This window comes from Rhinoderma darwinii, chromosome 2 (assembly GCF_050947455.1).
Source record: "Rhinoderma darwinii isolate aRhiDar2 chromosome 2, aRhiDar2.hap1, whole genome shotgun sequence".
Taxonomy (NCBI): domain Eukaryota; kingdom Metazoa; phylum Chordata; class Amphibia; order Anura; family Rhinodermatidae; genus Rhinoderma; species Rhinoderma darwinii.
The window spans coordinates 90942339-90968542 of NC_134688.1; the positions used below are offsets into that span (position 1 = coordinate 90942339).

The 26204-nt window shown below is 46.0% G+C and overlaps 1 protein-coding gene across 2 annotated transcripts; it reads left to right on the forward strand.

Annotated features, from left to right (window-relative positions):
- Positions 1-1440: 1440 nt before the first annotated feature.
- On the forward strand, positions 1441-23677 carry LOC142740707 (uncharacterized). Of its 2 annotated transcripts, none has more exons than XM_075850122.1 (3): positions 1441-1502; positions 17633-17756; positions 22268-23677. In XM_075850122.1, the coding sequence occupies exons 2-3, from the start codon at positions 17659-17661 to the stop codon at positions 23373-23375; spliced, it is 1206 nt and encodes a 401-aa protein (XP_075706237.1). In that variant the 5' UTR covers positions 1441-1502; positions 17633-17658; the 3' UTR covers positions 23376-23677. The 2 variants fall into 2 exon arrangements, with proteins under 2 accessions (XP_075706237.1, XP_075706238.1); XM_075850123.1 differs by lacking the exon at positions 1441-1502 and adding an exon at positions 5775-5813.
- The last annotated feature ends 2527 nt before the right edge of the window (positions 23678-26204 follow it).

Here is a 26204-nt window from a genome sequence, read left to right on the forward strand (position 1 = left end):
GCTTGCAATGCTATGGAATATCACAATATATATTTTATTTAACCTACTCAAAGAAGGTTTCACTCTAAAGGTATGTTCTCACGAGGTAATTTTGTCCGTAATGGACGGAACGTATTTTGGCCCCAAGTCCCGGACCGAACACAGTGCAGGGAGCCAGGCTCCTAGCATCATAGTTATGTACGACGCTAGGAGTCCCTGCCTCTCCGTGGAACTACTGTCCCGTACTGTAATCATGTTTTCAGTACGAGACAGTTGTCCTGCAGCGAGGCAGGGACTCCTAGCGTCGTACATAACTATGATGCTAGGAGCCCGGCTCCCTGCACTGTGTTCAGTCCGGGACTTGGGGCCGAAATACGTTCCGTCCATTACGGACGTAATGACCTCGTGTGAACATACCCTTAGGGTATGCTCACACAGAGTCTTCTTGGCTGTTTTTCAGGCCGTAAACGGATCTCTGAAGCAGAACGCCTCCAAACATCTGCCCATTGATTTCAAGCTGCATATTTAGATCCAATACATGGGCTTCCAAATACACAACATGCCGCATTTAGTGCTAAACTATGTCCTCTTTTTGAAAAACGGCCGCGTAAAAAAAGGGCACGAAAAACAAGTGCATGTCACTTCTTCAGCCGTTTTTGGAGCCGTTTTTCATAGACTCCAAAAACGGCCATTAAAAACGCAGCGAAAAACGCGACTTTGATTAAAAAAACGTCCGAAAGTCAGGAGCTGTTTTCCCTTGAAAACAGCTCCGTATTTTCAGACGTTTTTTATTTTGTGTGTGCACATACCCTTACACTGTACTTAAATCGTTTTTACAAAAATAGCGCAGTTTTACTGCAATTATAAAAAAAAAAATTAAATAATTTAAAAATACCACAGAAAGGGCTCGTAAATACACCATTAAATTGCACAAAAATGTAAACTTTCAATAGTCTTTCCTAAGACCACTTAAGGCTGGTACTTTATGGTGATTTTACGTGGCTCCATTATCACACTAAGTAATCACTGTATGATGTTGCATTATCGTGCCATGTGTTCATGCTGTTTGGTGCGCCTGCGACTTTGCAATCTCAAAAAATCAAACATTATGAAACGCCATGATCTATGAAACAAACATGCAATTTCATACGTCTAATATAAGTTAAAATTAGTGTCAATATCGCACTGCAACCTACTCCAATGGCAAAGTGTGTACGATCCCTGTGGAGCCCTGGTTTAGGCTGTATTCACTCGTGTTCCTTTGTGGGCACATTTCTTTCCATTAGTTAAATATCTGCAACTAGTGTGTATTATGTATTTGTAATTGTTTATTAGTATGAAATAGCAAAACGGTATTAATTATTATATGCAGCCCATATGGCCATTCCAGAAGTCCAGGCCTTCTTTTAGCCATCACAATTTTTTTCCTCCCAATTCAGCTAATTAATTAAACTTGATTGTAGCAGGAAAAGCAGTTGCTGGGGCAGAATAGAGTGGAACACCAGTGTGAAAAGGAGCCGCAGGTATGTACGGATGTAAGGATTGACTTATTATTTCAGTTTGACTTTTGTATGATCTGTTCGCTGATATTTTTTTAACATGTTAGATATATATATATAGATATATATATATATTTAATATTTCCACCATCCAAAGAAGATCGACATGCTACACCACTAGCAATTCAGAGGTTTTCTCTTCTTTTTTTTATTTTTATTGCAATGCAGTGGCTCGTATAAAACGGCTGCAAACCATCGATGCGGATGAGACAACATGCCTATTGTTGTTCCATCGTTAAAATTGGCCTTTGACTAGTAGACTGGGTTCACGGTGTCCGTTTTTGCTTTGGTTGATGAACTCCCATTGAGAGGCATGAGTGTTGATAAACAAAAAAAAATGCATGCTAAAAACAACTAAAACGCACAGTGGGAACCCAGCCATATGTAAGGTTAATTAGAACTCATTAGTTGTGGGTGCATACACAAGGGCCTTAGTGTATAGTGAAATAATCGCAGCTATGCTCCATCGCGTGCCACGTTACTGGGACCCGTGTGCTGTTGTACATTACGAGGCCTAAGTTTGAGACTACTGTAGATGCAGTGAGCATTTGGTTCTATTCAGACTTGAGGTGCAGTGACATTTGCATGGAAAAACGGTGTGTGGTTTTTATTGTGATTTGGTTAGTTTTTCGATGCAGTTGCGTCTTTTAAGGTAAGAAACAGATTAAGTTCATGTTCGCACAGCATTTGTTCAGGAAGTTGATTTCAAGAGAAACTAGCCTCTGAAATCCAGGCATTTTTAGTGCGCATTTTTTGAAGTGGAAAAAATCGATTTGTAAAACGCTTAACGAAGTGACACGTCCCTATTTTTCTACAAATCCTATTTCTAGCGGCGTTTTTTTAATTTAGCAGCGTAAAAAATCTGCCTCTTAAGAACTGCACAGCGTATTTCTCAATGGAAAGATGACTGTGTATTTCAGATCGTTTTATGCTCAGAATTTGCCTGAAAATATACTGTGTGAACGTGGCCATAGCACGGCGACTGAAAAACGTAGCAGTACATTAAAAAAAAATAACCTGTGTGAACCCAGCCTTTATTGTACCACTTGTGAAATATAAACAGCAGTTTAAGGCCTTATGCACATGTCTGTAGCTGTGTGCAAGGTGTGCAAGGTCCGTGATTACAGTAACAGACGGGCAGCGGAGTGTTTTCCTCGTACCGCCTGCAATCACGGACCATGCACACACAAGATGTGCATTCTTTTCAATGAGCCCGGACCGCAGTTGCGGACCATATAATGACATGTCCTATATTTTTTGCGGTCCAGGCTCCGGACGATGCATGGACCGTGGAAACCATGGTCGTGTGCATTGGCCCATAGGATAGCATGTGTTCTATACTATCCGCAATTGCAGATAGTATATACGGCCACAAATGCACGGTCGTGTGCATGAGGCTTTAAAGTGAATATTATTGAAAATCAAAGATCACTAAACTAGCAACCGCTTCATGTAAGTCTCTGTTCACGTCTGCGTTGGAGGCTCTGTTAAGGGCCTCTGTCGCAGATTTCTTAATTTTTACTGAACAAAATAGCATGAACGCTGTTTTTGTCCACCTAAATTCTGGAAACCATGACGGAAGGGGTTTTTTTTTGTTTTTTTAAAACTTGATTTTTAAAATAAAAAACACCTTTACAACATTTGCAACCTTAGCAGAGCGTTGTGCACAGTGGCGTAACTACCACTGTAGCAGCCATAGCAGCTGCTATGGGGCCTGCTGCGTAAGGGGACCCGTGATGCCCGCCTGCACAGGCCCCCGTGCTCGGAGGCTCCGCTAGCAGCCGCTATGGTTGCTGCAGCGGTAGCGACGACACGTTCAATAGCATCTGCATCCCTCGGAGAAATTAGCAGATGCTATTGAACGCTATAACAGAGCAGGGAGGTATCTCCCTGCTCTGCCATAGGCTACTACCTCCCAACCATCCGGGCAGTGTCACGCTGTCCTGGGTGGCCGGGGGTATGTCCCGCTCTCAACTGTATCTGCGTCCTCAGGACGCAGATACAGTTGAACCCAATTCTGAAGCAGGGAACAATCAGCTCCCTGCTTCAGAATAAGTTCAGAGCAGAGGGTGCTCCTCCGCTCACCAAGGACTCACCGGGCACAGCGCTACTTTAAGCGCTGTGCTCGTGAAGTCCTGATGTCACTGTCCATATATGGACAGTGACGTCAGTGGCTACTCGAGCGGAATCAGGGGCTCTTCCTGGAGCAGAATCCCCGGCCAGAGTCGGCAATGGGGATTCCACTCAAGGAGTAGCCACTGACGTCACTGTCCATACATCAGGGCTTCCCTCTAGGAGCGGAATCCCCGGCAGATGCTCTGTCTGGGGATTCCGCTACTAGAGGGAGTCCCAATGGTGCTATCTATAGGGGGTGGGGTCTTTTGTCTTCAAGGGGGGTGTGGCACTATCTACATAGACACTATGGCACTATATAGGGTCACGATCTACATGGGCACTGTTACTATCTACAAGGGCACTGACAATAGGGGCAGCTAATGGGGCATTATATCCTATGGGGGCATTATGCTGTATGAGGGCAGCTTTGGGGGCATAAAACTGTATCTGGCAGCTATGGGGGCATTATGCTGTATGGGGACATCTGTGGGTGTTATACTGTGAGGGCATTGGTGCTGGTTTTATACTGTATGGGGGCATCTATGGGTCTGTATACTGTCAGATATGGGCGCATTATACTGTATGGTGGCAGCTACAGGGCAAAATACTGTGTGGGGGGAGCTATTTGGTATTACACTGTTTGAGAGGCAGTTTGGGAGCATGATACTGTGTGGGCTGAACCGGGTGTGTATGGGCGGGGATTGAGTGGGATTAGAAGAGTGGCTTGAAAGAAAAAAAAATGTGCTGCATCGGTTGTCCCGCTTTGTGATACTTGAAATTATAGCACTATCTACGGGGGGAGGGGCTGTGTGGCCCTGTCTGTGGGGGGGAGGGGCTGTGTGGCCTTGTCTGCGGGGGGGAGGGGCTGTGTGGCCCTGTCTACTGGGGGGCTGGGGCTGTGTGGCCCTGTCTACCGGGGGGGGGTGGGGCTGTGTGGCCCTGTCTACCGGGGGGGGGTGGGGCTGTGTGGCCCTGTCTACCGGGGGGGGGGTGGGGCTGTGTGGCCCTGTCTACCGGGGGGGGGTGGGGCTGTGTGGCCCTGTCTACCGGGGGGGGTGGGGCTGTGTGGCCCTGTCTACCGGGGGGGTGGGGCTGTGTGGCCCTGTCTACCGGGGGGGAAGGGCTGTGTGGCTCTGTCTACCCGGGGGAGGGGCTGTGTGGCCCTGTCTACCGGGGGGGGAGGGGCTGTGTGGCCCTGTCTACCGGGGGGGGAGGGGCTGTGTGGCCCTGTCTACCGGGGGGGGAGGGGCTGTGTGGCCCTGTCTACCGGGGGGGGAGGGGCTGTATGGCCCTGTCTACGGGGGGGGGGCACTATCTACAAGGGTGGGCTGTGTGTGGCACCCAGGGGAGGAGGGCCCAGTCAAAAGTTTGCTATGGGGCCCGGTGTTTCAAAATTATGCCCCTGCTTGGCAGGAGACTGTACAGCAGCACACAGAGTCCCTGCAGAACCATACAAGTTTTTAGAATAAAGACAAGTGATAGTGAGTAATCTCTCCTCCTGCAACAAGAGATTCAGGTATTATGCTTTAATCTGCTAGCAAATCATCTGGTTTTTTTTTTCTACAACTATTATTGCAAGTTTTAATGCCGTGTGAACCTTTGAACGTTTTGCTTTATTTAAAAAAATATATACATGTATGTAATTGTTGTGTTAATTTTTTTTGGGACTTTTTCCAGATACAGCTTCTATGTATCCTGGATACATACATTGTTAGAGTAGAGCCTCCAATTCTGTTTATGTTTTTTAATTTTTATTATCCCTCCATGCTCTGGTGTACACCACCCATTGAGTAATAAAAAGTATAGGTATAGGTAAAGAGGGAAAAGTAGAGCACGGTGGGTTAAATGTCGCCTTCAATAATTTTATTGATACCGACTATTGTAGTACGAGAAGGATTTGTCTTGTGCAATGTCCCCTTTTTTTATATTATTGCCACAATTTATAATGTTTTGGTATTAATAAAGTCTTTCAACCCTATTTTATTATAATCTCTTGGTTAAGATATTTACAAATTCCACTGATAAGGAAGCTATTAATAGCTTTTCTCCCTCAGTGGAAATAGAAGAGGTGGTGCTGCAAGGGTCTATATTGTATTTATAATAAACCCTGCAAGTGCACACCGCAAAAGATCGTAGTCTGTCTCAGTGAGCAGCTAACTGGTATGATTATATATATTCTCGTAGCGTTTCCACTCCGGTCTTTGATTGATTAGCAGCCCAGAAGAGGCTGGACGCAGCTGCAGGCTTAAGGGAAGCCGACATGACCGTCCTGGTAGGGAAAGGGTTAATGTTACGAGGTCAGGGAAAGTTGAAGGAGCTGAAGGAGGGACGGGGAGGAGTTAAGGGGGGCGGGGGGGCCGTTACTGCGCTTCCCGCTGTTTCTCGGCATTGAGCCGGAAGCAGCGGGAGGAGTAACACACAGTAAGCAAAGCTCCCCGTTGCCCGGTTTTTTAGTAATGGCAGAGGCCTTGATTTTAGAGCGGCTGCGCGCCGCTGCTGTGCACCACGGTCCCGGATGGCTGGAGGAGACCGTGGCTGCATTAACGCGGATCCCGGACGCCGTTTCGCCACGTCGGGCACGGCGTTCGGGGTCTGTTGTAAGGGACAGGCTCCCCTCCCCCGGCCCCCCTACGAGCATGGCTATGGCGGCGGGGGGGGAGTCGGCAACAACCGCTCCTGCGCTGGGCAGGCAGAGAGCGGTGGCAGGGGTGACGGCGATGCAGGCTGTGTCGACCCGTCCCTCTCGGCGGTCCCGACCTCCAGAGCGCCTTAGTCCGGAGGTAGTCCCGCGGACACGGCGTCGCAGAGGGAGCCCGATCCCGGACGCTGCAGGCCAGGCAGCTGGGAGGACCGCCCCTTCCCAGGCCCTGCGTCCTGGCAGGAATCCCAGGCCGCGACGGGGTCCGGCGGTAAGCAGGGAGTCGCAGGCCGGGCTCCCTGTCACCCCTCCCCCATCAGATGGAAGATGTCGAGAGCAAGGTACGGCCGCCCCGCATGGTGATGTTCCGGCCAGGGGGCAGGCTTCGTCAGGATCGTCTAGACGGACGACTAGATCTGCAGCGACGTCGAGGCAACAGGTCCGGTCGGAAGTCTGGGTCCCGGCGGTCGGGCGGCAGGTTGCCGGCCCATCGGTCAGCGCGTCCTCATCCCCTTTCCGAAGATGTCGTTGGGAGGGACAGTCGTCGGCGAGAGAAGAACTGGAGGAAGGTGAACTGGACGTCTATCGTCGAGGTCAGGATGGTCCGGCTGACGGGAACACAGCGCCTGTGCAGCCCGGTGAGTGTATAACTCCATTATTGTCTTATCCAGCGATTTTTATGTCGGGTGTCGGCGGGGGGGCTGCTAGCATAGCATCGGGGGCCGGTAGTGGCGCGGGCGGACGCGACGGAGCGGGTTTGGCAGATTTAGTGGGTTGCTTACGGGAGCTGGTGGGGCGCCTTGATAGGGCCGCGGCGCCGGTTGTAACGGAAGTGTCCCCTGCGGTAGTTTGGGAAGGCCCCAGGGACGTGGGATCGTTGCAGGCGCGTCCTGTGGTGGCGGTTAGAGAGGCGGTCGCGGTGTCGGTGCAGACTGAGGCACAGAAGGACGGCGATCGAGTGCGCATGGACGATCGTGCTCGGGGGGAGGTGTATGTTTGTTTTGAGGGTCCGTTGGGGGCGCATTTAAAGCAGGAGGTGCGTGATCGGATCTGGAAAGATGAATACGTTGAAATTTTTTCTCTCTTGCCGCTGGCTAAATTCAATTTGGATAAGAGCAAGCGGGATGAGAGTAAAAAGGACGAGGAGGAACGGCGGCGGTATAGGCTTATCCCGCAGACGTTCGTTAATTGGTCGCAGGCGTTCGCCATATTGGCTAGTGTGATAGGGGAAAAGGCGCCGGAAAATTGTTCGGCGTTATTTTGTTATTTTGATGCTATTGGGGAGGCTCATAGGGCGTATGGGGGTCAGGCGTGGCTGCGATATGATGAGCAATTCCGTCAGCGGAAGGCGGTTCGGCCGGCGATTCGGTGGGACCAGAAGGATATTGCTCTCTGGTTACGGGTTACGGCTCCGGTTAGGCAGCCCTTTCCCGGGAGCGGTGGCCAGGGAGGCCAGACTAGTCAGAGTGGACCAAGCGGCGGGGGAAAGGCGGGGTTTTGCTGGCAATTCAATGAAGGCCAGTGCAAGTTTGGGGCCACGTGCAAGTTCAAGCACGTGTGCTCCGAGTGTAATGGTGCATCACACGGGGCGGCAAAATGTCTGCGGAAAAAGAGGTCCGGGAACCAGCACGGGGCTGGTCAAGGGGGTGTCGCCGGTGAGGGTGGAAAGGATGGCCCCTTATCTAAATGAGTATCCGGATAGGGCGGCAGCTAAGTTGCTTTATGAAGGGTTTAGTGTTGGTTTTGTTATTCCTCCGCCTCCTTATGAGGTTCCGGTTACGCGGAGAAATTTAAAATCGGCTTACTTGCATGCGGAAGTCGTGTCGGAAAAGTTGTTAAAAGAAGTTTCGTTGGGGCGCATGTCGGGGCCATTTGTGGAGTCGCCGGTAAAAGATTTAGTTGTGTCCCCTTTGGGTATTGTCCCTAAACGCGAGCCCGGAAAGTTTCGTTTGATTCAACATTTATCGTATCCCAAAGGTTCGTCGGTAAATGACGGGATTGATCACGAGTTGTGTTCCGTAGTTTATACCTCATTCGATAAGGCGGTGGGGTTAGTGCGGGCTGCGGGTCCGGGGGCGCTGCTAGCAAAAACCGACATCGAGGCGGCGTTCAGGTTGTTGCCGGTCCACCCAGAAAGCCAACGGCTGTTGGGTTGTTTTTGGAATGGGGCCTTTTACGTGGATCGGTGCCTTCCGATGGGGTGTTCTCTTTCTTGTGCATACTTCGAGGCGTTTAGTAGCTTCGTGGAGTGGGTAACGAGGGGAGTATCCGGGGTCGATTCGTTGATCCATTACTTAGATGATTTTTTGTGCGTTGGCCCGGGGGGTTCGCCGGTTTGCGGTAACTTGCTTCATGCCCTGCAGAAGGTGGCGAGGGATTTTGGGATCCCTTTGGCGCCGGAAAAAACGGAGGGCCCGGTAGCGACGATTTCTTTCTTGGGAATCGAAATTGACTCGGTGGCAATGGAGTGTCGGCTCCCGGCGGATAAGTTGGGTGCTTTGAGGCTGGAGGTGCGACGGGCTTGTAGAAGGAAGAAAATGTCGCTGAGGGAGCTTCAGTCGCTGCTGGGGAAGTTGAATTTCGCCTGCCGGATTATGCCGATGGGGAGGGTGTTTGGTAGAAGGTTGGCGGCGGCAACGGCGGGAGTGCGGGCGCCGCATCATTTTGTGAGGCTCAAGGAGGAGCACCGAGCTGATCTTCAGGTTTGGGATGACTTCTTGGGCCAGTACAATGGTCGCTCGCTATGGATGGCCCCAGCGCAGGATACGAGTGATCTGAATATTTTCACGGATGCGGCTGGGGCGGGTGGCTTTGGAGCTTACGGGGGGGGTCCGTGGTGCGCAGGTCAATGGCCGGCTAGCTGGGTGTCCAGTGGATTGACGCGGAATCTGGCCCTGCTCGAGCTGTTTCCCATCGTGGTGGCGGCTACCATTTGGGGGGACAGGCTCAGGGATAAGAAGGTCCGTTTTTACTGCGACAACATGGGGGTGGTGCTTGCCATTAATAACATCACGGCGTCCTCTCCTCCGGTAGTTCAATTGTTGCGACATTTAGTGTTGGTGTGTTTGTCGCTGAACGCGTGGGTGGTGGCGGTGCATGTCCCGGGTGTACGGAATTGTGTTGCTGATGCTCTTTCTCGCTCGCAGTGGGACCGGTTTCGGGAATTGGCCCCGGGAGCGGAACGTCTCGGTTTGGCGTGTCCGGATCATCTATGGGATCTGGTATCGGTCCCGTAGAGCAGCTGTTACAAAGGTCTTTGGCGCGCACGACGTGGAGGGCTTATGCTGCTTGTTGGAGGCAGTGGGAGGAGTGGGTAAGAGAGTTGGGTGATGTCAATACGGATAGAGACAGGTTGGTGGCACTTTTGTATTGGTTAGGGGATGCCTGGGAGGGGGGGTTTTCAGTAGCGAAGGTGAACCGGTTTATATCCGCGGTGGCGTTTGGGCTTAAGTTGCGGGGCTTGCGGGATGTATCGAAGGAATTTCTGGTATCGCAGGCTTTGAAGGGGTTGCGCAGAGGTAGGGTGGAGGCGGATAGTAGAAGGCCGGTGTCGTTTGCTTTGCTGGGCTTGTTGGGCGGTTCATTGGCATCGGTATGTCGTTCTTCAGATGAAATGGATTTGTTTCGGTTGGCTTTCTCGTTGGCGTTCTTCGGAGCATTTAGAGTAGGTGAGTTGGTGTCGCCAAGTACTAAACAGGCAGGGGGGCTGAGATCTGGGGAGGTGTGCCTTTTTGCAGATCGGTTGGAGGTATGGTTGCGTAGATCAAAAACTGACCAATTAGGGAAGGGAAAACTGATAGTTTTGTTCGCTCTCCCGGGGTCGGTCATGTGCCCAGTAGAGTGCATGCGGGGTTTTACAAAAAACAGGGGGTCTCCAGATTTGCCTTTGTTACGTCATGTGGACGGGTCGTTCTTGTCCAGGTTTCAGTTTGGAGCTGTTTTTAAAAAATGTTTGACGGCGGTTGGGGTTGCAGCAAGCTCATATTCATCTCATTCCTTCCGGATTGGCGCAGCAACGGAAGCAGGGCGCTGGGGGTTGGATGATGAGGGGGTGAGGCGTATTGGTCGTTGGGAGTCTAAAAGGTTTAAGTCTTATGTCCGCCCCCATATGTTGTAATTTTGTTGTTATGCTTGCAAATGTTATATGGTGGTGCCTAACTGTGTTTTCCGTTTCAGATTCGCCTCCTTGTCTGGTGTGGTTGATGGGTCATTCGTACGTGCACTGGGGGGCTTTGAGGGCGGACGTCCGCCCGGATGGTCGCCAGTTGCGCATTCCGCGACAGGATGCGGTTGTGCATTGGCTGGGGTTTAGAGGTATGTCGTGGAACAGGGTGTTGGCGGAATTCCAGACATATGTGCGGCTCGATAGGGTTCCGGAGGTTTTAGTGTTGCACGTGGGTGGGAATGACTTAGGAGTCCGCCCTTTTCGTGAGTTGGTGCGGGATATCAAACATGATTTGTTGTGTTTGTGGGTATCTTATCCCAAGTTGGTGGTAGTGTGGTCGGACATAGTCCCAAGGAAGCATTGGCGGTTAGCTAGATCGGTGGAGAGAGTCAATAAGGCTCGGATAAAAGTTAACCGGGCGGTGTCCCGTTTTGTGGCGAAGAACGGGGGCATTTGCGTGAGGCATAGGGATTTGGAGTCAGGATTGGGGAATTTCTGGAGGAGTGACGGGGTTCATCTGACCGAGGTTGGCATTGATATTTGGAGCTTGGCTATAGCAGAAGGCATAGAAAGGGCGGTGGTGGTGTGGAGGAACTCACAGGCTTAAGGTGGTCAAGGCCTGTTTCGCGGTGGCGGGGGGAGTCCTTGAGGCCAGTCAGTACAAAATGGTGGGGGGGTCGCATCGGGGGTATGCGTCCCCCAAAAAAGGTACATGGTTGAAGACTTCATCGGGTGTTATCCCTTTGAAGTGGTCTTCTGGTAGAAGGTATGTCACTTGAAGGCTTCATCGGGTGTTATCCCTTTGAAGTGGACTTCTAGTGGTCGGTATATCACTTGAGGGCTTCATCGGGTGTTATCCCCTTGAAGTGGACTTCTAGTGGTTGGAGCCATCTGCAGAGGTGAACGGTGCTTCCGAGCTGGTTTACGGCTGGAGGTAATTAGTGGTTTGCAGATGGCTAATTCGGTGTGTTCTTGAAAGGAACATCTGAAGGGGCTTCAAGGACTTCCTCTGCTCGGGTTAATGTTAACGTTTAATTGTTATTTATGATTCTGACCCATGTTGGGTCATGTGAATTATTAGGAGGAATTCTCTGGTGGATTCCTAACTAGTTATCCGAATGTTTCGGATTTAAATTGTTTTTATAAAACTGTGAAATTAATAAACGGCTGCTGTGGCCATTTCACATCCAACCTCGGTGTCATGTGTCGTTACTAAATGGGGATGGGGGATAGTATGGTTTAAGGTTAACACACGACTCTACCTAGGCAGGTCAAGAAGAGGCTGGACGCAGCTGCAGGCTTAAGGGAAGCCGACATGACCGTCCTGGTAGGGAAAGGGTTAATGTTACGAGGTCAGGGAAAGTTGAAGGAGCTGAAGGAGGGACGGGGAGGAGTTAAGGGGGGCGGGGGGGCCGTTACTGCGCTTCCCGCTGTTTCTCGGCATTGAGCCGGAAGCAGCGGGAGGAGTAACACACAGTAAGCAAAGCTCCCACCCTCCCACCCTTGTTTTGTTACTCCTTAGGTCTTATGTACGTCTGGCTATGAGCGTTGTGTTTTATTTTGTGTGCTTATTTAACATGTTTTTCTTTTTTCCGGAGTAGGTTCTGTTGTCATGGCAGCTGGCGGGGGGAGTCCTTGAGGCCAGTCAGTACAAAATGGTGGGGGGGTCGCATCGGGGGTATGCGTCCCCCAAAAAAGGTACATGGTTGAAGACTTCATCGGGTGTTATCCCTTTGAAGTGGTCTTCTGGTAGAAGGTATGTCACTTGAAGGCTTCATCGGGTGTTATCCCTTTGAAGTGGACTTCTAGTGGTCGGTATATCACTTGAGGGCTTCATCGGGTGTTATCCCCTTGAAGTGGACTTCTAGTGGTTGGAGCCATCTGCAGAGGTGAACGGTGCTTCCGAGCTGGTTTACGGCTGGAGGTAATTAGTGGTTTGCAGATGGCTAATTCGGTGTGTTCTTGAAAGGAACATCTGAAGGGGCTTCAAGGACTTCCTCTGCTCGGGTTAATGTTAACGTTTAATTGTTATTTATGATTCTGACCCATGTTGGGTCATGTGAATTATTAGGAGGAATTCTCTGGTGGATTCCTAACTAGTTATCCGAATGTTTCGGATTTAAATTGTTTTTATAAAACTGTGAAATTAATAAACGGCTGCTGTGGCCATTTCACATCCAACCTCGGTGTCATGTGTCGTTACTAAATGGGGATGGGGGATAGTATGGTTTAAGGTTAACACACGACTCTACCTAGGCAGGTCAAGGGGTTACCAGCTGCGTTTAACCAGACAACATACTTCGTAAGCAGCTGACTGGTCACATAGTGCGTTTCTATGGTAATGTATTTTCTCCCAGCGTTGCTGCTCCGGTCTTTAGTTGAGCAGCAGTGCAGGGATAACAACTATCACTGCCGAACTGTAATTGAGTAGCAGCGCAGGGTTAACAGCTATCGCTGCGTTTGGACAGGCAGACAGTCTGAGTGAGCAGCTGACTGATCACCAATGTGTTTTAATTGTGTTGTTTTTCTCCCAGCGTTGCTACTCTAATCTGTTGTTGAGCAGCAGCGCAGGGACGACGGCTATTACTGTGTTTAGACAGACGTAAAGTCTCAGTGAGCAGCTGACTGCTCACCGAGTATGTTTTCTCCCAGCGTTACTGCTCCAAACTGTATTAAGCAGGAGTGCTGGGATAGCAGCTTTCGCTGCGTTCGGACAACCGACAGGCTACCCGTTAGCAGTCAGCACTCTTGGGTAGTGAGTCTGAGAGATTGCTAGCTGTGTAATGCCTGCAATATTCAAAGTCTCAGCCGTGAGTGCCGCGACGTCATCGGCACTGAACGGCTAAGTGGTGTGCAATGTTGTCGCCACTACAATCATTCGTTCCTGCTCTGTCAAGAACGACCTCTAGATGCGGTAGGATTAGATTTATATTATATTCATTGTACTAATCTCTCCCTCTATAATCTTTCCCTACTATCAGAGTCGGTATAGTCCCGACGTACGTTTCACTGAACGAAGTCAGCTTCTTCCGGGGGCGGGAGCATTTTGTTTCTGGCGTCTTTTACAGGCCAGATTTGATTGACATTTTGTCTAGCCAATCAAGTCTAGAGTAACTTGCTACATTGTATCCTGTGTTGAGGATACATTAAAGTGGACATTAGTTGTACATTGTAGCTAACTTTTATTACCAAACCATTTCATGCAGAAATAATTTCAGCTGTTTTTAAGTGAGCTAATAGGATTTATGAACATTTAATTCTAATCTTTAATTTTTCAATTTAAATTTATAAACTGGGTAGAAAACGAATTAGACAGACTATTCATTAGATTGGTATCTCTTGTCACATTTATATCCATTAATCCATCAGTATATTCTTTCAAAATATCATCTAAAATAGTTGTATGGATAATTTTATTTTATTGTATGTTATTTAGATTTTTATGTTATTTTATTAATTTGTTGTTTTTACTTTTTGTTTTTATTATTTTTATTTTTATTAGGATTTTAAGTCTATAACTGTGCATAGAGATTGTATATGTATGTGCAAGATTTTTGTTTTATTATTATTTTATTATTTTTTAATTTTTATAAACCATTAAGTTAAAATTTGGATATAATTTCTTAGTTCTATAGTTTCACATTATTTTATAAATCTCTGTGAATATAGATATCACTGCAGGTTATATATCAATCCCTTGATTATCATTATTAATCTTTTCTGTCTTTTTCTTCTAAATAATTTTGGTATTATTAATTTTATTAAACATTTTTTATAGTTTAATTTTTAATTTTTTATATTTTTCGGGATTGTAAGGTCTAATCGTGTATTGTACCATTGGCTTGGTTGATACCTTCATATCGTGGCACAATGTTAATTGTGACTATATCCATTAGTCTCCTTATTCTTTTTCGCTTTCTTTTAATTTTTGGTCATCTGTTATTTATCAGCATGATTTTGATATCATGTTTTGATACGGTTTTATAACGTGGTTTTTTGTAGGCAGGTTCAGTCTGTCATTTTTTTTTTGGATACATACATGCTATATCTTGCGCTCAAACCTGAATCTGTCAGGTGATCGGGACTGACTGCTTCAGTGACGGAGGATCCAGCAGTTATCGATCCCATAACTAAGATGGGATCGATAACCGTGTAGGGACGCTAAATGGAGCTAAAGAGGACCCCGCTCAGGAGCGAGGAGGGTAAGTGTAACAATACTGTCTGCTGGGCCCTGTATCTCAGCCAGGGGCGTAACTAGGAAAGACTGGGCCCCATAGCAAACTTTTGACAGGGGCCCCCCCTCCCCTGGGTATCACACAACCCCCCCCCCCTTGTAGATAGTGCCTCTTTTACAGCCCCCCCTGTAGATAAAGCCATACAGCGCCCCCCCTGTAGATAAAGCCATACAGCGCCCCCCCTGTAGATAAAGCCATACAGCGCCCCCCCTGTAGATAAAGCCATACAGCGCCCCCCCTGTAGATAAAGCCATACAGCGCCCCCCCTGTAGATAAAGCCATACAGCGCCCCCCTGTAGATAAAGCCATACAGCGCCCCCCCTGTAGATAAAGCCATACAGCGCCCCCCCTGTAGATAAAGCCATACAGCGCCCCCCCTGTAGATAAAGCCATACAGCGCCCCCCCTGTAGATAAAGCCATACAGCGCCCCCCCTGTAGATAAAGCCATACAGCGCCCCCCCTGTAGATAAAGCCATACAGCGCCCCCCCTGTAGATAAAGCCATACAGCGCCCCCCCTGTAGATAAAGCCATACAGCGCCCCCCCTGTAGATAACGCCATACAGCGCGCGCCCCCCCCCCCCCCCCAAAAAAATGTGACCTATAGTGTGTCCTACAAATAACATGCATCCCCTATCCACAGGATAGGGGATACATGTGTGATCGCTGGCATTGATAGGGAGAACGGGGGACTGGAAATCCCCTGAAGTTCTCCATGACTAACCTCTGACTTCCGGCGTCTGTGTCGGCAGCTCAATAAAAATGAAAGAAGCGCTGGTCACGCATGCGCACAAGCGCGACCGGCGCTCCATTCATTTCTACGGAGCTGCCGACACAGACCCCGGAAGTCCAAGGTTTGTGATGGAGAACTTCAGGGGACTTTCAGTCCCCCGTTCTCCATATCGCTGCCAGCGATCACACATGTATCCCCTATCCTGTGGATAGGGGATACATGTCTTTTGTTTAATGGCAGAGCGGGGAGATACCTCCCTGCTCTGCCGTAGTGTTCAGTGGCGTCCCGCTGTAGCAGCCATAGCGGCTGCTAGCGGAGCGTGCGGCCATGGTGGGGGCCCGTGCCGGCGGGCGACACGGGCTCCCTCATGCCGCGGGCCCTGTAGCAGTCGCTACGGCTGCTACGGCGGTAGTTACGCCACTGATCTCAGCCTACTATGTGTGATACTGTATGCTGGGCCCTGTATCTCCGCCTACCATGTGTGATACTGTATGCTGGGCCCTGTATCTCAGCCTACCATGTGCGATACTGTATGCTGGGCCCTGTATCTCAGCCTACCATGTGTGATACTGTATGCTGGGCCCTGTATCTCAGCCTACCATGTGTGATATTGTATGCTGGGCCCTGTATCTCAGCCTACCATGTGTGCTATTGTCTACTCAGCTGTTGTAAATAATCCTATCCAGTGGCATAGCTATAGGGGTTTTAGTGTTATAAATATGCTTTCTCCGATATATATTTATTTGGGGGGGGCAAAACATATGTATTGGGGCTATAACCTGTCACCAGCATTTCACCTATTGAACTCTACTCAACCCTCACTGGCCGCTGCTGTCAAAAGTTAATTGCCATTATCCCCTCTTCTAAATTCATCTTCCGACCGTAATAATGGTCTGCAAACATTTTGTGCCTTTTATGGTAATAATCGGGCAGCCTCGTTCGTTCCCCTACTTATGCCTGGCCCACCCTTAAAGAGGCTCTGTCACCAGATCATAAAATCCTTATCTCCTATTGAATGTGATCGGCGCTGCAATTTAGATAACCGTAAAGGTTTTTTTGTTTTTTTTTTAAAACAATCATTTTTGCACAAGTTATGAGCAATTTTAGATTTATGCAAATGAGCTTTTCAATGGACAACTGGACGTGTTTTCTCGTTTTACCAACTGGGCGTGTATTGTTTTCAGGGGGAAAGCAAGGAGCTGTCAATCAAAAGTAAGGAGGAGGGGTTAACTCTGAGGCTTGAGGAATGAGGATGACTCTTTTATGCTCATTAGCATACAGTGCGGGAACACTAAAAAACTGAATACTAAAGGTACAGAACCTACAAAGAAGATAATTATAGGTTACAAAAAATTTTTTTTTTTACCAGGTATTGCTGGTTTAATAGGTGAAATGCTGGTGACCGGTTCCCTTTAAGTTTTAAGAATGTAGCAGCGCCCCTGGCTGCTATTGCTGCATCAATGGGTCACTTAGGAGACCCAGCGATGCATCTGAAAGCTGTGGGCCATCGGTAGAGTTGGCCTTAGGGGTGTGCGACCTTTGCCATTGCACAGGGCACATCACTGCAGCAGGTGGAAGGGGGTGCTCCACTGGCTCCCTTCCCCTGCTTGTTTCGGAAGCGCCCGGGCCTGACAACTCAGCAGCTGCCTTTCCACCCGGGCATTTCTTCTCTCAGTGGTGTTGCTACCGCTGTAGCAGCCATATCTAGATTTGATCAAATCTCATCCACTCTACTACTGTATTATTCTGCGTATTTTCAGCGACGGAATCCATTGCGGAAAATCTGCAGTACTTATGCTACATGTGAACTGACCCTTTGGCGTTAATTAGTGTGTGTACAATCTTTAAAAGGGTGCTGCAGGATTTGTGTGTGCTCATCTCCAAAGAGCAGGACATGAAAGCAGTGCTGCCAGTCACGGTGTAGTGCCTCCTCGTTTAGCTACACACAATATAAATAATAAAGACCATACAGCAGTGACCAGTTTTTCTTACTTTCATAGTAATGTGATCATATATGTTATATTTATGGACAAACCTAGTAAGGTGTCACAAATTTTATACCTGAAAAGCATGATTGTTTTTTTTTCTAGCATATTTGTGATAGGTTCCAACTTGTGTCCTTTTTTATATCTGACCGTGTAACGGAGACCAGAAATGGGTAAAATAATGGTATTCAATATTGTTATGACTTTTATATCTCTGTATACAGAATAATAGGCTTCAAACCCCATAGAAATGGACCCAGGACATCATACTGCATACCTACTAGCCATTCTCATCTGCATCCTCCTCCTACTCCTTGCTGCATCTGCACTGCTTATGTGCTACTTGAGGTAAATTGAGACAAGGTGATATGAATTACTAGGATAATGTTAAAGGGGTCATCCGGAAATAGAAAAAAATCTTGTCTATGTCTGCTATTACAACTCCGCCCCATTCACTTGATGCAGACACAGCCCACGGACAAGAAGTGGTGTGTTTTGTGTATTAAAAAAAATGGACAACCACTTTAAAGATGACCTTTCCTGACATGTTTGTTTTAGTAAATAATTGTATTCCACATGAAAAAACTATTCTGAAGTATTTTTTCTTAGAACTTCTCATACCATTCCTTTTGTTAGTCCTTCTTGAAATGTATGAATAAATTGACAGCTGGGTGTTACCAGTTGGGTGTGTCCTTACAGTCTGATACTGTCCAATCAGTGCAGACAATGAGATTGTGTAGGTACACACCCCTTTGGCAAGTGGGATATTAATACCCAGTGTTTTGTTTCTTTCTTTTTCTGTCTCTATATCTCTATCCCTCATAGACCCCTTATAGACTTGCCGGCCGTGTGAACCGCCCCGTTAAAATACATGTAGCTGTGTGGCGGCCGTTAAAAAAACGGCCATCACACGGATGAAATTTACATTCGTCTGCGTAAGCTCTTAGGGGCCGCACCAGCATTGGTTTCAGGGGGTAGGATTAAGCTTATGCTTTAAAGTGGCTCTGTCACCGGATTATAAGTGCCCTATCTCCTACATAATGTGATCAGTGCTGCAATGTAGATAAGTGGTTTTTATTTTGAAAAACAATAATTTTTGAGCAAGCTATGAGCAATTTTAGATTTATGCTAATTAGTTTCTTAATGCCCAACTGGGCGTTTAACTTTTAATCAAGTGGGCATTGTAAAGAGAAGTGTATGACGCTGACCAATCAGCGTCATACACTTCTCTCCATTAATGTCCATTTGTACTCCGCACAGCGTGATCTCGCTGTGCTGTCACATACACCCACATTAACTTTACTGAAGTGTCTTGAGAGTGAATATACATCACCTCCAGCCAGGACGCGATGTCTATTCACACTCCGACACTTCGGTAAAGTTTGTGTGGGATCACGCTGTGCTGTGTGAGTAAGTCACACACAAACTTTACCAAAGCGTCGGGAGTGTGAATAGACATCGCGTCCTGGCTGGAGGTGATCTCTATTTACTCTCAAGACACTTCAGCACAGTTAATGTGGGTGTATGTGACCGCACAGCGAGTACAAACGGACATGAATGGAGAGAAGTGTATGACGCTGATTGGTCAGCGTCATACACTTCTCTTTACAACGCCCACTTGGTCAAAAGTTAAACGCCCAGTTGGACATTAAACTAATTAGCATAAATCTAAAATTGCTCATAACTTGCTCAAAAATTATTGTTTTTCAAAATACAAACTACTTATCTACATTACAGCGCCGATCAGATTATGTAGGAGATAGGGCACTTATAATGTGGTGACAGAGCCTCTTTAATGTAGGGGTACGATGCTAAAACATTAGTATTTTATGTTGCTTCACTTTGTAATGTGTGCCTATCGAAGTTTTAGCTGCTTTAGTCCATACAATTTGCCAAATGAAGAGAGGGGGATCCCTACATAACTTGTGCTCCCACTTTGTTTTGACAAAGTCGTGGTTCCAAAGTGGTACAGGGCTAGATGGCAAATTTGCAGGTAAGCAGAGTCCAGGATACTATGGTTATATCGGTAAAGGACGTGACGGTGACTCGTTTTTCTGTGATGAGCTTTTCCTCAAAGTTGGAATCACACATGTCATTTTTGTGGCAGTTGTTGTTTTTTTGTTTAAACCAAGCACAGAAGTGGATACAAAAGAGAGTAGACATATCAGTTTTTCCTTTTATACTTATTTTGGATACACTCCAGGCTTTGACACATTAAAAACTCCAGTGAAAACTGCATGTGTGATTCCAGCCTGATACTTCCTCCCTTTTTAGAATCCACTGACTCACTAAAATAACACTCCTAAAGATTTGCACCAATTTGCCCTGTCTGAATTTAACCAAGAAAGTGTAGTTGTTGCTAAATTTCAAATTCTGGTTTCAGCCTAGATTTCCGAAATTAAAAACTGAATTTACTGGGGCTGAGCTCCAACAATTTTGATAGTTACCTTTCACTACACTAGTTCTATCTGCAAATAAGACCAGCTAAGAGTGCTCAAGTGAAAGAGGTAAGACCCTTTTACATGGGACAATTATCGGTCAAACAATCGTTCATAGAAAGCTCGTTGACGATAATTTCCCTATGTAAATGCTTGTTCAGCAGTTGTTTTAAAAAAACAAAAAAAAAAAAATATCATTGTCCGCAGCACATCTCCCTGTGTAAGCAGGAAGATGCATTGCCGACGTGATAATGTATGGGGACGAGCGATCGTCCCCATACATAACTCCTTGTGACTGGAGCAAAGGTGCGCCAATCAACGAGCTGTCTCATAGCACCGGCCAAAATTGGCCAGTGTAAGGCTGGGTTCACACGAGCATGTTAAGACCGTAATGGACGGAACGTATTTCGGCCGCAAATCCCGGACTGAACATTTTGCATGGAGCCGGGCTCCTAGCATCATAGTTCTGTACGATGCTAGGAGTCCCTGCCTCTCTGTGGAACTACTGTCCCGTACTGAAAACATGATTACAGTACGGGACAATTGTCCTGCAGCGAGGCAGGGACTCCTAGCATCGTACATAACTATGATGCTAGGAGTCCGGCTCCCTGCAGTGTGTTCGGTCCGGGACTTGCGGCTGAAATACGTTCCGTCCATTACGGATGTAACATGCTCGTGTGAATCCCGCCTAAAAGGACCTTAAGTGTGGTTCTTGCCCCCACTAATCTGTGACCTTCAGGGAATTTCGTCAGAAAGTGACCCAAATGTATAAATCAAGTCTATATGTTAAACATATAATATTTTTTTAGACTTTTTTTAGGTAATTTTTATTTTTTTCTCCTATACTAAAAAAATAATCCTAAAATCTTGAAGTTTTCACTCTGGCCATTGGGCCTCGCAATAGACTGACTTCGTGTTCTGTAGACATCACTTCTCAGCATTCATCATTCTCATCACAGGCAGCAATACAATAAAAGGTAACACCTCTATATAGATAGGACAGGATCTACCATTGACCGTAGGCGATAAACATAGCTCCTCTCCTATCCCTTCCTGCACAATGACCTCTACACAGGACAGAGCATGCCTAGAAAACTCTCCCATAGAAGTCAAAGGGACCCCTTCTGTTAACAGGTTCCTATGGTCCATGTGACTGCTGTAAATCCTCTCTCTAAATGCTAACCGTGGCTCAGGCAAGATGGCTGCCCCTATAATAATGTACGGAAAATAGAATAAAACAAATCTACAATTCAAAAAAATAAAGATTAGAAAAAAAGATTTCACTATCTGGATTTAATTAGGAAAAAAAAGGTGATCCATTCCCTTTAAGTTAATTTAGACCCCCGTAAACCTGAAATATTCATATGATACTTGAAACTGCTCTGTTCAGTTTACCAACAATTGTGATCTATTTTCTGACTATATGTGTGTATAATTTTCCGGTTATTGGAAATGTGTGCAAATGGTTTTACTGCAGTAAGGTTAGTCACTAATGTACTGTCTGCAGCTGCAATGCCTCTGTATGCCAATCTTACATGTAGTAACGTGACCATGCTCCTGGTGTTTATCTCTTGCTTGAGTGATCTGTACAGAGAATACCTGGTTATCTCCCTTCTCTGTGTAGTGTACAGGATGTCGCACATCACATGCCGCTTATCTCCACTGCTTCCTGCTCTCCTCCCTCCCTCCTGGTCTCTGGAGGGATGAGTTTCACATGCTTGGTAGCAGATGGTGCAGAGTTGTCTCAGTAAAACTGTGTTCATATCACCGTTGCCCTTTTGTTGTCTGGTTAACCCCTCAATGGAAAGGCAAACTGAAACTTCCGTTTCCCTCACCCTTGATCTTAACGGTGACAGAAATGTAGCTAAAGGTTTCCGTTGTTTTGATAGAATCAATAGTGCAGTTGACTGCGCTATTGGTTCCGTCAAGAACAACGGAACCCTGTCGCAATGGTGACAAACTGAAACCATTAGCAACGTTTCCATCACCGTTGAGATAAATGGTGAGGGAAACGGAAGAAAAGGTTTGTTTGCCTTTTCAGTTGAGGGGTTAACCCGACGGAACCTCTCAATAAAAGGGCAACGGTGATGTGAACAGGCCCTTACCAGCAGTGAGTATTTATAGCACACCCTTACACCTTGTAATAGAGAGACATTCAGGCAGCTGTAAATACAGACAATGTTTGTGAGAGTAATTATGGGAACTGTAGTCCTTTACGTGGTAATCCTGGCCATAAAAAAACGCCTGGCAGTATCAACATAGAGATGCTGTACAGAGCTGGGTAAGATAATGAAAAATAGCTACTTCTGAGCTATGGTGGCATCACTTGGTAACCATTCAGACACGTGTAGGTACATTTCTGTATTTGTTTTCTAAGCTCGGAAGAGCCCCTTTAATATACAAACCTTTACTGCATTACAGGAGGAATGGCTTAAATGTAAAAAATAGAAAATCTTCCATGAGATTTGGAGCAGCCATGAGAGATACGTCAACTTCCATGTCCAGTTTTGCGTTGAATTTTATGGACCCAAAACTTCCCATCTACAGTGATCTTAACGATCCTCAAGCAGTGCCATTGCCATTTACTGTGCATAGAAGCAAACCACTAACCTCTCCACTATCGCGTGACAGTCATATGTTAAGTATTAGTGATGATGATGAAGGTACCCAGACTTCAGGTCTGGAGAGCAAATCTGTAAGGAAGAAAAGTGACACCTCAGGACAGTATTCAGCGCTTCGGTTGATGTTGTCTTCTGGAGCTTCCATTCTGGGTGGTGTGTTGGAGAGGAGTTCAATGTTCAGTCTTAAGGCCAAGAGGCGAAGCTCTTCCCTGAAAAGCGGCATCAATACAGATTTGTTAATGGTTACTTTGGAGTCCCCAGTGCATGTTTCGACTTCGGTTGCTGGAGCATTTCAAGCAGCAGGTTTACCAAAAAAACTGAGCAGTAGCAGTACTTTACTTTGTGAGAATTCTTCTGACCAGCAATTTACCTGGGACACTGCTGACTTATCTATTCAGAGCGATAACTTAACTCAAAAAGAGACAGATATTCCCAGTGCTCTGGAACGAAAACCATTTATTCCTGAAGAAGATTCTGTGATAAAAGATATGGTTCAATTACGAAATCCTGACTTCCTGGAGCCAAAGACTTTGTTTGTATCTATTAGAAACAGGCCGGTATCAGATGGAGTTCAACTTGAAAAGAAGGAACTTAACAATGTGGCAAGTTTAGACTCTGGGGTAGATACTACAGGGGTACTTTTGAGAGCTGGATCTGGTGGCCTCAACACAATACCCAAAGTATTATCAATGCATGGGACTGAAAAAGATGTTCTTCTCAGTAGTTCCAAAGATCCCACCAAAGCAGGTAATAGTCGACATGAAATGCCGGTTACCGAGGAGGCACCAGAAGACTGTCAGGAATTGTATATAACCCATCAAGAGGCCGCAAGAAAGCTCAATCCAGGATATTATGGTAGAAGTTTGTGGGAGAAAAGAGAAGAGCGGCCGTTAATAGGCGTCAACTAGTTGTTGTGTGTTTTATTTTTGACTAAAACATCACTACACTATGCAAAATTTCAGTTTGCACAAAGTTATATAGTTCTTTATGTAGCTGAGGTTTTTTACCCTCATATCTCAAGGGGCTAACTGTTTTTAAATAAGCTTTTTGATATCCTATTTCGATTCAGAATTTATATTATTTTCTCATACATTTTAAAAACTGACACTTAAGTTAAAAACAAAAAGTGTCCATCGGATGTAATCAGTGGCTTAGACAAAGCCAAGTCATATAAATGGACTATATATTTCGTCCATTTTCGGAAAGGTGATAAATACATAAGACACTTTGCTAATATGAAATGTTATTTATTTTACAAATACTTGTTATGGTATGCTTTCTGTTTGTTTTTCTTATGATAATAAATTGTAATTCCTAAAGTTTTTGGAAGGTGGGTGTTTTGTTTTCTTGTGTTTTTTTTTATTTTTATAAAAATGTCTATCAGTGTGATTTGGTGCAACATTCAAAATGAGTGAAAATAATTTTCACTCTCTGAGATACAGCTGCTTTGTATTCTGTATACAGAGCCGCTGAATTCCTGTATCGGTCAGATATTCGGGACTGACTTTTTTAGTGTCAGCCAAGGGTGTTGCTAGGGTCTTAAAAGATCAGGGACACAAGCCCTAAGACATTTGTTTACCCCCCCGCCCCCCCCCCCAAAAAAAAATCTATATCTCGGAGATATGTATAAGATTATGGCCCCTATAGTTATCCCCTCTCTAAATAGTGCTATATGCACTCGCACACATGTGCTGCCGAAATAGCAACAATTTTATTGGCTGCGTAAACAAGTCAATTAGGCGGTAAACGAGCGCTTGATCATTCATCGGCTGATTGTTGCCCTGCTTACACAGGTAAATGATTGGAAACCTTTTTATTATCGATCACATCTAAGTTGATGAACTTGGATGTGATCGTTTTAGCTGGATCAGAGACACTCAGGACCAGCGTTCGTCTAAGCTGTGAGTCCTGCAGACGTGACTGATTTATCTTTGGCAAGATACAGCTTCTATCTATGCAGAAGACATAGAAGCTGTGTCTGAAAAGTAAGATTATATATATATTTTTTTAATTAAAAACAAGCTGTTAAAAACTAAATAAAACATTGATTTATTAAAGGGTAACTAAACATTTGACGAACTTCTGACGTGTCATAGTGACCTGTCAGAAGTTTTGATTGGTGTGGGTCCGAGCACTGAGATTGCCACCAATCGCCAAAATGAAGATGCAGAAGTACTCGTTTGAGCGCTGAGCCACTTCACTTCGGTTTGGCTTTTTCCAGAAATCAATGTAGCGGTGTACGGGCTCAATGGAAAGTCTAGGAGTCTGTTCTCTGCTGTGTCGGCTTTCCGGAAGAAGCCAGACAGAAACTAAGCGGCTGAGCGCTCACATGAGCACTTCTGCCGCTGCGTTTTAGCGATTGGGGGAGTGCTCGGAGCCCCACCGATCGGAACTTCTGACATGTCAGAAGTTTGAATGTTTTTAGTTACCTTTTAACAATAAATGGCTACAAGTGTTTACATAGTCTTTTAACCCCTTTAGGACACAGCCTGTTTTGGCCTATTTTTTCCGAATCTCGTTTTATCTGGTAATAACTTTGGAATGCTTTTACCTATCCAAGTGATTCTGAGATTGTTTTCTCATGCCATTTTGTACTTTGGTCAATGTTTATTTGTGGAAAACCCCCAAATTTTAGTGAAAATTAGCATTTTTCTAAATTTATTTGTATCTACTTGTAAAACAGACAGTAATACCACAAAAAATAGTTACTAGATAACATTTCCCATATGTCTACTTTCTTGGCATAATTTATTTTTTTTCACGTCCTTTTTATTTTTCTAGGACGTTGCAAGGCTTAAAATCTTAGCAGAAAATTCCAAAAGGCTATTTTTACAGGGACCAGTTCAGTTGTTAAGTGGCTTTGATGGCCTTAGGCCTTATTCACACGAACGTGTTATACGTCCGCGCTACGCGCGTGATTTTCATGCGCGTCGCACGGCCCTATTTTAGTGAATGGGGCCGCTCAGACTGTCAGTGACTTTCACGCAGCGTATGTGCGCTGCATAAAACTCACATGTCCAATACTTGCCCGTGTTTCGCGCAGCATGCACCCATTGAAGTCACTTCCGGGTGCCGCGCGTGATTCGCGCAGCAGTAGTAAAAAGAAAGAGAATGAATGAATACAGAAAATCACCCTCTTCTTTTATGTTTGTAAACCTAAAAACAGAGTGTAATAATGATGCCAGCTACGTGAAAATCACGCAGCCACGCACCATATACAGATGCCACACGGAGCTTTTGCGCGTGCAAAATGCAGCATTTTTTGTGCACGCAATACGCACACATTCGTGTGAATAAGGCCTTCTATATTAAAGTCCCCATAAATTTTGAAAATTGCCCCCCTCAAAGTATACAAAACAGAATTCAGAAAGTATTTTAACCCTTTAAGCGGTTCACAGGAATTAAAGTAGAGGTGAAATCTACAAACTAAATATTTATTTTTTTGCCAGAATTCATTTGTAATTATTTTTTTATTTTATTTTTCTGCAACACCGGTTTTACCAGAGAAACAAAAATCAATATTTATTGCCCAGATTTTAGAAATATCCCACATGTGGCCCTAGTGTGCTAATGGACTGAAGCACAGGCCTCAGAAGCAAAGGAGCACCTAGTGGATTTTGGGACCTCCTTTTTTTAGGAATATATTTAAGGCACTAGGTCAGGTTTGTAGAGGTCTTGTCAGGGGCGTAACTAGGAAAGATTGGGCCCCATAGCAAACTTTTGACTGGGGCCCCCCC